General features: G+C 41.1%; 1 protein-coding gene and 1 pseudogene across 1 annotated transcript in view; both read right to left on the reverse strand.

Moving 5' to 3' along the window:
* Positions 1 to 1,060: 1,060 nt before the first annotated feature.
* LOC111976629 (tubulin alpha chain-like) lies at positions 1,061 to 3,819 on the reverse strand (annotated as a pseudogene).
* A 1,435-nt stretch (positions 3,820 to 5,254) lies between these two features.
* Positions 5,255 to 12,774, reverse strand: part of LOC111976627 (tubulin alpha-1B chain) — a 16,892-nt gene continuing 9,372 nt past the window's right edge. The window contains exons 2-4 of the mRNA XM_024005613.3: positions 7,181 to 7,403; positions 6,502 to 6,650; positions 5,255 to 6,408 (exon numbers count right to left, since the gene is read on the reverse strand). Coding sequence (XP_023861381.1) covers positions 5,428 to 6,408; positions 6,502 to 6,650; positions 7,181 to 7,403 — 1,353 coding nt within the window. The 3' untranslated portion in view covers positions 5,255 to 5,427. The remainder of the gene's footprint in view (positions 6,409 to 6,501; positions 6,651 to 7,180; positions 7,404 to 12,774) is intronic.

The raw sequence follows: 12,774 nt of genomic DNA on the forward strand, positions 1-12,774 counted from the left end.
TATATTTTTGTCATACCATTGCAACCATGTCTAATCCATACATTTAATGAGCTGGATAATTGTAAAGGAGCCTATATCATGCTGAGTCTAAACGCAGTGGGAACAAAGACAGTATTTTTAAACCCCAGCTGTCCTCTGCCAGCTTGACAGACCCCCCCATTACTGGGCAAGATATGAATTCCAGGACCTATTTTAGATCAGGGCTATGAACTGGGACTGGGCTCTTCACAGGCCTAGTTGGCTTTCACTTTTGTAAATTGGAGTACATATCACTTTTCCCAATGAATGTAGATACCATAGAATGTAGTATTGTACCATGTATTATTTGTTTGCATTCTGAGGGTGAACAAATTAAGTGTATTTGGTGTAGCTCTACCCTGTATGCACTTATGGCTGTGATTTTTTCAGATACATTTTTTAGGGACTTTAAGTGTGTTGATTTAATATTACCCTTGTGATATGTTGTAGTTTTCAGTATTGAATTTGACCGACCAACTACAGTAAGCGTCTATTGGTAGTTTCTGCATGTTCACGGCAGGACAAGGACAATAATTTATTGCACAACACTGCCCTCTAGACAAGACATTTTTTAGGTATCAGAGCAGAGGCTCATCCTACTTAGTCTTGAAAAACCAACACACAAGCCCCACCATAGCTGCTCTTTCAAAGAAAAGCTCTCATATTTCAATTATTTAAGCTTCAAGTAAGTCATTTTTAAACCTAATTATTTGTTTACAGGTTAGTATAAATATGTAATAAACGTAATAGCACATACTTTGAAATTGTGTGATTCTAGGAACTTCAGTGTTCCTAGAACCCAGTGAATCTGTCTAATCCACCAGTATGACTTCATGTACAGGTCTATGCAACTAATGGTACAAAGACCTCTAAATGGGAAACTGAAATTTGTTTTCCATACAATGTCAATTTATTGTCAACATGAAAGTGATTTTGTTTGAGGTTAGGAGTTGAAAGAGCATACTGGCTGAAAAGAACAGGAAAGGGTGGATCTATGGAAAGGGGGAGTGAAAAGAAAAGGGTGGATCTATGATAAAGAATTTGAAAGACAGACATTTCTAATACTGTTCTCTGTCCTCTACTTCTGTCATGTCCAACCTCTTCATAATCATTCTCCAGGGCTGCCATGTCCTCAGAGAACTCCCTCCATGCCCTCACCCACATACCAGTGCACAAGGGCACGTTTGGCGTACATCAGGTCAAACTTGTGGTCAAGACGAGCCCAGGCCTCTGCCACAGCAGTGGTGTTGCTCAGCATGCACACAGCCCTCTGGACTTTGGCCAGGTCGCCACCAGGGACCACAGTGGGAGGCTGATAGTTGATGCCAACCTTAAAACCAGTTGGGCACCAGTCAACAAACTGAATAGAACGTTTGGTCTTGACATCTTTGGGCATCACATCACCACGGTACAGAAGGCAGCATGAAATGTACTTGCCGTGGCGAGGATCACATTTCACCATCTGGTTGGCTGGCTCAAAGCAGGCATTGGTGATTTCCGAGACAGTTAACTGCTCATGGTAAGCCTTCTCTGCAGAGGTGACTGGGGCATAGGTAGCCAGAGGAAAATGAATACGTGGATAGGGCACCAAGTTGGTCTGGAACTCTGTCAGATCAACATTAAGGGCACCATCGAATCGAAGGGAAGCAGTAATGGAGGAAAGTTGGTGTAGGTGGGACGCTCAATGTCGAGGTTCCTACGGCAGATGTCATAGATAGCCTCATTATCCACCATGAAAGCACAGTCAGAGTGCTCTAGGGTGGTGTGGGTGGTCAGGATGGAGTTGTAAGGTTCCACCACAGCTGTGGACACCTGGGGAGCTGGGTAGATGGAGAACTGCAGCTTGGACTTCTTGCCGTAGTCAGCAGACAGGCGCTCCATCAGCAGAGAGGTGAAACCAGAGCCGGTGCCACCTCCAAAGCTGTGGAAAACCAGGAAGCCCTGAACACTGGTCAGAGAAAGAGAAACACATCAATAAAAGGAGGACAGATGTCCACATTCTAATCAGATAGTTGATCAAATATTTTATTCATTCATTCTGAGAGCCACCAGTTTGCGGATCCTGTCCAGCACCAGGTCAATGATCTCTTTGCTAATAGTGGAGTGTCCACGGGCGTAGTTGTTGGTAGCATCCCCTTTGCCAGTGATGAGTTGTTCAGCATGGATAACTGGCGGTAAGTCCGTGCCCACCTCATCTGAGGAGAAATCAGTAGCTCATGGAGGAGCTCAATACCAATGTAGTAAACAGGAAGCTTACCTATGACTGTGGGCTCCAGGTCCAGAAAACACAGCCCTGGGGACATGCTTTCCAGCCCCACTGAAGAAGGTGTGAAAGGAGTCATCTCCTCCGCCAATGTTCTTGTCACTGGGCATCTGTCCAGTCCATCAGGCTGGATCCCATGTTAATTTGAAAATCAATCAAGTATTAACTGTAAATACACATAGGACAAATCATAATCCAGAGGAAATTATCACCTTCAAATTCTACTTTACAATCTTCAGAAAGAAAAAAAAGTTAGTTTATTATGCCAAAATATATTCTTGGACCAAAACATTCATCTAAAAGATGCAATAGTAACAATAATATTTAATTAGTTTCAAAACAGAAATGGCCTAGAGTTTGTTTTGTTTAATTCTTAGCAACTCTGTAGGAGAGGAGAGGGGGCTTGGGGCATGACAGAAAGTGCTTTCATTGTAGAAGATAGGGTACCGGTACACATCACATCACCTGACTGAAGAAACAAGTGATCAGCTATTGACCAGACAAACAGGCAGTGTTTTTTAGACCAAATGTCAATCATAGCCTACCATGGGGGACTAATTTGACAAATCAATTATAATCTGATCAACACATTCCAAATAATGAATGCATTTGACTTCAAACTAATTTAGTAGACCTGCTAACCACATCCATTTTGATATGAAATGCTAAATCAAGGTATTTTTACTATGGCACTCAATTGTTTTTTACATTTAATAGCATATCAGTAAAGCAGTTTGAACTTTGTTATTGTCAGACATTCTGAAATATCTCATGAAATATTTAAGTTCAAAATGAATAAACTTTACAGGTTACTTGTTACTTTCAGCCTACTTCATAAATAAGGCAAATTATTTGAATATATTATGAGTGCCAATGACTAAGTTTACATTTGCTACTACAGTGAGTCATTATCCCTGGGTCACTTCCAATGCAGACAGCAAAGCAGGAGAGATGTCATTAAGAAGAGACATCAGTTCAAAGTCAAGTTGTTAGAGTAGTTGGCTGAAGTTAACAAAATGATTGAGATTGATTTGCGTTTGGGTTACAAAACGACATCTGTGTAAGATGACTAAAATGTTTGTTTTAGTCAAATTGACAAATTGTGTTGAAAAATTGAATAGAAACAGCTTTGATTTAACTATTGTAAGAAGATATGAAGTTATTAAAACTAACAATATGATTTGTGTGTACTCACCATGTGTAACGGGTGTCATCGGAAGGAAGAGACCAAGGGGCAGCGTTCTTAGAGTTCCACATAATTTAATCACAAAGTCAAGATAAAACAATAACGACTACACCGCCCGAACAGCTTCGATGTGCAAACTCCCTGCACACAAACACATAAACAAGATCCCACACAGAAAAAGGGAAAAGGGCAGCCTAAGTATGATCCCCAATCAGAGACAACGATAGACAGCTGCCTCTGATTGGGAACCACACTCCGCCAGAAACAAAGAAATACAAAACCTAGAAATACAGAACATAGAATGCCCACCCAAATCACACCCTGACCAAAACAAAATAGAGACATAAAAAGGATCGCTAAGGTCAGGGCGTGACACCATGTTTAAGTTGAGAAATTTCAAGATGTGGTTCCGGAGAAATTTTATTTAATTTAATTTTAACTCTCACAGGCTTATCTTTGGGAGACTGTAGTAAGAAGTCTGATAGAAATTTGAAAGGTGCAGCAATTTATACTTCTACGATACAGTGGACAGATGTCAGAGAAATTCTACAGGAAGAGAGACTGCAGATTCTTTCAAACAACAATTTTATAAGATTTGAAAAAACGAAGCAATCAATAACAACCACTCGATCAGTGCATTGTTAGGAAAGCCCAACGAACAGAGTTGTCTCTCTCCTCTTATAGAAAAAGTACAACCTATTTTGTCTATGTGGCAGTTTAGCAGATGGGTGGATACAGGGACGGAACATGGTGTGTAAAAGCTGATTTAGCTTATCTGTTCAGATTAAGATAGTTGACGTTGCCACCATTGTCTGTTCCTTCCTGCATGTTTCCACACATCTAAGTTCCTGTAGATTGTGAAAACAGGATGTCACATACTGCGGTCGCACCCAAATGGCTCTTATCTGTACGCCCAGACTTATGACTAAGTCACATAAGACATGCCTGTATCAGCAAAAATACTAACATATAACAATGGAAAATTCTCGAAGTAAAAACAGCATAGTTAAACTAATTAAACAGTATACAGTAGTATGTAACGAATATTACATTTCTACCACACAGACTTTGTCGAAACTGATTGGAAGATCTTATATGCCTTTCCCAATTGGTTATCAGAGTAGAATAGGTCAAAGTATCTCTTCCATATGTGTGTGGTTTAAGTAAGCATCTTCAGAACCTACTTTTGGAAGTTGAAGTAACACTGTATAACTGCAGTTACATTTCCAAAACTGCAGTATTACAATTACAGTTAGTATGTTTACAAATTAGAAAAATGTCACTACATTGTAACTGCAGTATTGTCACGCCCTGACCTTAGTTCCTTTTTTATGTCTCTATTTTGGTTTGGTCAGGGCGTGAGTTGGGGTGGGCATTCTATGTTTTCTATTTCTGTGTGTTTGGCCGGGTGTGGTTCTCAATCAGAGGCAGCTGTCTATCGTTGTCTCTGATTGAGAACCATACTTAGGTAGCCTTTTCCCACCTGTGTTTTGTGGGGAGTTGTTTTCTGTTTTGTGTTGCTGCACATGACAGGACGTTTTCGTTCATGTTATTTTGTTTAGTGTTCTGTTTTAATAAATTAACATGAACACTTACGACGCTGCGCTTTGGTCTGATGATTCCTCATCTTCAGACGACGAACGTTACAAATATTTATTTATAATTAATCTACGTCTACCAGATATAGATTCCTCTACTTCTGATGAATATGTTGGAGTTTTAAAAACATTGGTAAGTAATTGATGAAAAGTATACAACAAAACATTTGGGATTCAATTTAAACACACTTTTAATGGTGAATCTTTAATGAAACAAACACATCTGTGATTGTCACAACAACAAACCAGTTGTGCTTAAACCTAAACAAGAAGCAAGAAAATATCAAACTGTAAGAAATGCATTTGTTTTGAAATTCTGCTATTATAAGATACGGGAGACAAGGGCGTCCTTGCATGAACACTCAGTACTCCTCTCCCTCCTCCTGTCCGTCACCCTCGACGGTGTCAACCCCCACCTCTTCGTAATCCTTCTCCAGGGCTGCCATGTCCTCTCTGGCTTCAGAGAACTCTCCCTCCTCCATGCCCTCACCCACATACCAGTGCACAAAGGCACGTTTAGCATACATCAAATCAAACTTGTGATCAAGCCGAGCCCAGGCCTCTGCAATAGCAGTGGTGTTGCTCAGCATGCACACAGCCCTCTGGACTTTGGCCAGGTCTCCACCAGGGACCACAGTGGGAGGCTGATAGTTGATGCCAACCTTGAAACCAGTTGGGCACCAGTCAACAAACTGAATAGAACGTTTGGTCTTGATGGTGGCAATAGCAGCATTGACATCTTTTGGCACCACATCACCACGGTAAAGAAGACAACATGCCATGTACTTGCCGTGGCGAGGGTCACATTTCACCATCTGATTGGCCGGCTCAAAGCAGGCATTGGTGATTTCAGCCACAGAGAGCTGCTCATGGTAAGCCTTCTCTGCAGAGATAACTGGGGCATAGGTGGCCAGAGGAAAATGAATTCGGGGATAGGGCACCAAGTTGGTCTGGAACTCTGTCAAATCAACATTGAGAGCACCATCAAATCGAAGGGAAGCAGTAATGGAGGAAACAATCTGGCTAATGAGCCTGTTGAGGTTGGTGTAGGTGGGACGCTCAATGTCGAGGTTCCTACGGCAGATGTCATAGATAGCCTCATTATCCACCATGAAAGCACAGTCAGAGTGCTCTAGGGTGGTGTGGGTGGTCAGGATGGAGTTGTAAGGTTCCACCACAGCTGTGGACACCTGGGGAGCTGGGTAGATGGAGAACTCCAGCTTGGACTTCTTGCCGTAGTCAACAGACAGGCGCTCCATCAGCAGAGAGGTGAAACCAGAGCCGGTGCCACCTCCAAAGCTGTGAAAAACCAGGAAGCCCTGAAGGCCTGTGCACTGGTCAGACTGAGGAGAAAGAGGAACATGTCAATAAAAGGAGTCCACATTCTGATCAGATAGTTGATCAAATATTTTATCGATTAATTCTGTGGTACCCACCAGTTTGCGGACCCTGTCCAGCACCAGGTCAATGATCTCTTTGCCAATAGTGTAGTGTCCACGGGCGTAATTATTGGCAGCATCCTCTTTGCCAGTGATGAGCTGTTCAGGATGGAATAACTGGCGGTAGGTCCCAGTGCGCACCTCATCTGAGGAGAAAAAAAATCAGCAGCTTATGAAAAACAGAATGGGAAGTTCTAAAAGGGTTCTCCTACAGGGACAGCGGTTCTGCATCAAACCTTTTTCATCTGACAACCTTCACTATGGAAGACAGGGTTCTAGAATGGTTCTTTGTTGTTGGAAAACGTTCTGGAACCAGGTTTTTTTAACAGCCCTCAAATTCAAATCCGAACCTCGAAGTCAGTTCTACAGTTTTTTTTATTTCTTCCCCCTCTAATCAGGGACTGATATCAATCAATCACATTTATTTATGAAGCCCTTTTTACACCAGCAGATGTCACAAAGTGCTATACAGAAATCCAGCCTAAAACCCCAGACAGCAAGCAATGAAGATGTAGACCTGGGACACCAAATGGGTGCAATTCATTATCAGGTAACAGTTAACCAGCAGTACTCTGGACCTCGTATAAGATTTCAATACCCCTGTTCTACAGGGACAAGCCAAAGAACCCTTTATGGTTCTATGTATAAACTTTTTTTCTTAAGAGGGAAAGCTTACCTATGACTGTGGGTTCCAGGTCTACAAACACAGCCCTGGGAACATGCTTTCCAGCCCCAGTCTCACTGAAGAAGGTGTTGAAGGAGTCGTCTCCACCTCCGATGGCTTTGTCGGATGGCATCTGTCCATCCGGCTGGATCCCATGCTCCAGACAGTAGAGCTCCCAGCACGCATTGCCAATCTGGACACCAGCCTGACCCACGTGGATAGAGATGCACTCGCGCTAGGGTGAAGAGGGAGACATTTTTTATTTGAAAGGAGGTCCGCAATAACCCAAAATAAAATAGTCTAGCGCAGTGGTATTCAACTCTTACCCTTCGAGGTCCGGAGCCTGCTAGTTTTCTGTTCTACCTGATACTTAATTTCACCCACCTGGTGTCCCAGGTCTAATTCAGTCAGTGATTAGAGGGGAACAATGAAAAAAAGCAGTGGAACTGGCTTTGTAGTCCAGAGTTAAGTTGGAGGTGTCTAGACCATAATATACGGTCAAAATATAAAAGATGTCATGTGAAAATACACAGCAAATTCCTCAGTGTTAAATTAACACTGAAAATGTGGACCTGTATAGACACTGAACAGTGTTGAATTAACACACTGCTTATTGTAATGCTTTATTTGCATATTTCCCAGAGTGCCTTGCCTTTCAAATGAATTGTAGAATTACCACCAGAGAGGACGAGGAAGAGAGATGCTCCACTTGGCAGAAATTCTGTCTCCCTCTTTGTTTCCCATTGTCAGGGCGAAGAGATATGTACCTTGTCAGTATATCCCTAATCTTTGGTTACCACCCATGACTGAATTTGTTAATCACAGTGACATACTTGTTGCATTCATCAATTTTCAATCCCATGGACTTCACCAAGTGAGATCCTAAGTGAAGATCTTATCATTAAAATGTAATTATTTAATACATTATGTATTTCATAAGGCCTTATTTTGAGGGCATACACTAAAACATACTGAGTTGTTCGGATGACCCAACTGGTGGGTTGCAGGTATTGGGTCACATAGGGCTCTATTCAATCAGATCTGCTTTAGCTGACATTCACATAGCGGTTGTTTTGGCGATGTCAGAGGTGGAACTGCGTTAGAGATGTCAAATCCACATGCGGCTCCTGGCATTATACTGTACCTGAAATGGACATTACCATTGCCTGTACCGAGTTGCAAAAACAGAAATCAGCTTTGTTTACAAGTTTGAATACTGGAATGTGAGATGTAATCGACATCTTGATTAGTTTAATGATTATTTACTGTAATGATTTTTCTATTTGAGCGTAATTACTTCTTTAAAGTCTACAAGTTCTCGTTCTGAACTTCTAACGCGAGTGGGGTGGGTGTGGCTTCGTGATTGCAAGAGCAGCTGCTCACCGATTTGACGGCTCCAACGCAGTTCCGCCAAAACATCCACTTTGCAGGTGTCTGCTCTTGCTGGTTAAACGCTTAATCTGAATGAATCTAGGCCTTAGTTATTTTTTTTAGAGCAAGGTTTGATGATGCTGGGTTATTGAGATATGACACAGCAAGTCAGATTAGAAGACTGGAGGCTTGGTTTAGTAGGGTTGTGGCTTTGTCAAGTTATTTCTGGCCACCCGTGAGAGTAAATGTCATTCCGGTTAATCTATTCTGTTCTAATTGTCATCACATGTTACAGTTGAACACGGACTCTTTTGTAACTTTAATTAATCTTACAGAAATGTATGAGTTTCTTAAAAGCCTATGCAAATTCTAAAGTGATAACCCCAATTCAAAAACATTGATATTGAAACAAGGAATTATTCAAATCAACCTGCAATACAGCAGTGTGATAATTTAACACTGTTCCAGTGTCTATACTGGGCAACACTTTCAGTGTTCATTTAACACACTCAACTGTACCATAGAGGCACAGAATAAGTTCTAGGAAAAACTAACAGTAATGGCTGAACAATTTCAAGAAAGATCCAGTGTAATATATTATAAAAAATAAAAGCGAYCTGGATGGAATATGGGGGAAAATGCACCAAATAATTTTTCAATCTTCAATACAGAAATGGTACCAAACAAAATGTTTTGAAACTTGTTACAAATAATGGAGTTACGTAATGATTCACCGAATGATATTTTGAAAGAGGAAGTAAAGTACTTTAAGAATATGTTTTTGTTTCAGTCTCCTCCATCTCCACTAACCAAAGCTAATTGTATGGATTTTTATAGACACTGAACAGTGTGAATTAACACACTGCTTATTGTAATGCTTTATTTGCATATTTCCCAGAGTGCCTTGCCTTTCAAATGAATTGTAGAATTACCACCAGAGAGGACGAGGAAGAGAGATGCTCCACTTGGCAGAAATTCTGTCTCCCTCTTTGTTTCCCATTGTCAGGGCGAAGAGATATGTACCTTGTCAGTATATCCCTAATCTTTGGTTACCAACCATGACTGAATTTGTTAATCACAGTGACATACTTGTTGCATTCATCAATTTTCAATCCCATGGACTTCACCAAGTGAGATCCTAAGTGAAGATCTTATCATTAAAATGTAATTATTTAATACATTATGTATTTCATAAGGCCTTATTTTGGGGGCATACACTAAAACATACTGAGTTGTTCGGATGACCCAACTGGTGGGTTGCAGGTATTGGGTCACATAGGGCTCTATTCAATCAGATCTGCTTTAGCTGACATTCACATAGCGGTTGTTTTGGCGATGTCAGAGGTGGAACTGCGTTAGAGATGTCAAATCCACATGCGGCTCCTGGCATTATACTGTACCTGAAATGGACATTACCATTGCCTGTACCGAGTTGCAAAAACAGAAATCAGCTTTGTTTACAAGTTTGAATACTGGAATGTGAGATGTAATCGACATCTTGATTAGTTTAATGATTATTTACTGTAATGATTTTTCTATTTGAGCGTAATTACTTCTTTAAAGTCTACAAGTTCTCGTTCTGAACTTCTAACGCGAGTGGGTGGGTTGGGCTTCGTGATTGCAAGAGCAGCTGCTCACCGATTTGACGGCTCCAACGCAGTTCCGCCAAAACATCCACTTTGCAGGTGTCTGCTCTTGCTGGTTAAACCTTAATCTGAATGAATCTAGGCCTTAGTTATTTTTTTTAGAGCAAGGTTTGATGATGCTGGGTTATTGAGATATGACACAGCAAGTCAGATTAGAAGACTGGAGGCTTGGTTTAGTAGGGTTGTGGCTTTGTCAAGTTATTTCTGGCCACCCGTGAGAGTAAATGTCATTCCGGTTAATCTATTCTGTTCTAATTGTCATCACATGTTACAGTTGAACACGGACTCTTTTGTAATTAATTAATCTTACAGAAATGTATGAGTTTTCTTAAAAGCCTATGCAAATTCTAAAGTGATAACCCCAATCAAAAACATTGATATTGAAACAAGGAATTATTCAAATCAACCTGCAATACAGCAGTGTGATAATTTAACACTGTTCCAGTGTCTATACTGGGCAACACTTTCAGTGTTCATTTACACACTCAACTGTACCATAGAGGCACAGAATAAGTTCTAGGAAAAACTAACAGTAATGGCTGAACAATTTCAAGAAAGATCCAGTGTAATATATTATAAAAAATAAAAGCGAACTGGATGGAATATGGGGGAAAATGCACCAATAATTTTTCAATCTTCAATACAGAAATGGTACCAAACAAAATGTTTGAAACTTGTTACAAATAATGGAGTTACGTATGATTCACCGAATGATATTTTGAAAGAGGAAGTAAAGTACTTTAAGAATATGTTTTTGTTTCAGTCTCCTCCATCTCCACTAACCAAAACTAATTGTATGGATTTTGTTTCCTAATAATAATGTAAAATTAACATCTGTACAGAAAGACTCATGTGAAGGCCAAATTACAGAGGAGGAACTTCTTGATGCAATTAAAGCTTTTAAGGCTGGGAAGACTCCAGGGCTGGATGGCATACCAGTGGAAGTATACCAAGCTTTTTTTTATATACTCAGAAACCATTATTAGCATGTTTTTAACCACTCCTATATAAATGGTAGATTATCGGACACACAACAAAAGAAGGTCTGATATAATTACTACTGAAACAGGACCCAAATGGTATATTAAAAGATCCAGTCCATTAAAAAAATTGGAGGCCTCTTACACTTCAGTGTTGTGATGCAAAAATCCTAGCAAAATGCTTGGCTCATAGAATTAAAAAAGTCAGATATTATTCATCCTAATCAGACAGGTTTTTTAAATGGATGATACATTGGAGATAAAATAAGACAAGTACAGGAAACAATAGAATACTATGAAATATCGGGGACACCAGGCCTGGTTTTCATAGCTGATTTTGAAAAGGCTTTTAATAAAGCACGTGGGGGAGACAAGTATTTGATACACTGCCGATTTTGCAGGTTTTCCTACTTACAAAGCATGTAGAGGTCTGTCATTTTTATCATAGGTACACTTCAACTGTGAGAGACGGAATCTAAAACAAAAATCCAGAAAATCACATTGTATGATTTTTAAGTAATTAATTTGCATTTTATTGTATGACATAAGTATTTGATCACCTACCAACCAGTAAGAATTCCGGCTCTTACAGACCTGGTAGTTTTTCTTTAAGAAGCCCTCCTGTTCTCCACTCATTACCTGTATTAACTCACCTGTTTGAACTCGTTACCTGTATAAAAGACACCTGTCCACACACTCAATCAAACAGACTCCAACCTCTCCACAATGGCCAAGACCAGAGAGCTGTGTAAGGACATCAGGGATACAATTGTAGACCTGCACAAGGCTGGGATGGGCTACAGGACAATAGGCAAGCAGCTTGGTGAGAAGGCAACAACTGTTGGCGCAATTATTAGAAAATGGAAGAAGTTCAAGATGACAGTCAATCACTCTCGGTCTGGGGCTCCATGCAAGATCTCACCTCGTGGGGCATCATATGATCATGAGGAAGGTGAGGGATCAGCCCAGAACTACACGGCAGGACCTGGTCAATGACCTGAAGAGAGCTGGGACCACAGTCTCAAGAAAACCATCAGTAACACACTACACCGTCATGGATTAAAATCCTGCAGCGCACGCAAGGTCCCCCTGCTCAAGCCAGCGCATGTCCAGGTCCGTCTGAAGTTTGCCAATGACCATCTGGATGATCCAGAGGAGGAATGGGAGAAGGTCATGTGGTCTGATGAGACAAAAATAGAGCTTTTTTGTCTAAACTCCACTCGCCGTGTTTGGAGGAAGAAGAAGGATGAGTACAACCCAAGAACACCATCCCAACTGTGAAGCATGGAGGTGGAAACATTATTCTTTGGGGATGCTTTTCTGCAACGGGGACAGGACGACTGCACCGTATTGAGGGGAGGATGGATGGGCCATGTATCGCGAGATCTTGGCCAACAACCTCCTTCCCTCAGTAAGAGCATTGATAGATGGGTCGTGGCTGGGTCTTCCAGCATGACAAGACCCGAAACACACAGCCAGGGCAACTAGGATGGCTCCGTAAGAAGCATCTCAAGGTCCTGGAGTGGCCTAGCAGGTCTCCAGACCTGACCCAATAGAAAATCTTTGGATGGAGCTGAAAGTCCGTATTTGCCCAGCGACAGCCCCGAAA

This window comes from Salvelinus sp. IW2-2015, linkage group LG17 (assembly GCF_002910315.2).
Source record: "Salvelinus sp. IW2-2015 linkage group LG17, ASM291031v2, whole genome shotgun sequence".
NCBI classification, from domain to species: Eukaryota; Metazoa; Chordata; class Actinopteri; order Salmoniformes; family Salmonidae; genus Salvelinus; species Salvelinus sp. IW2-2015.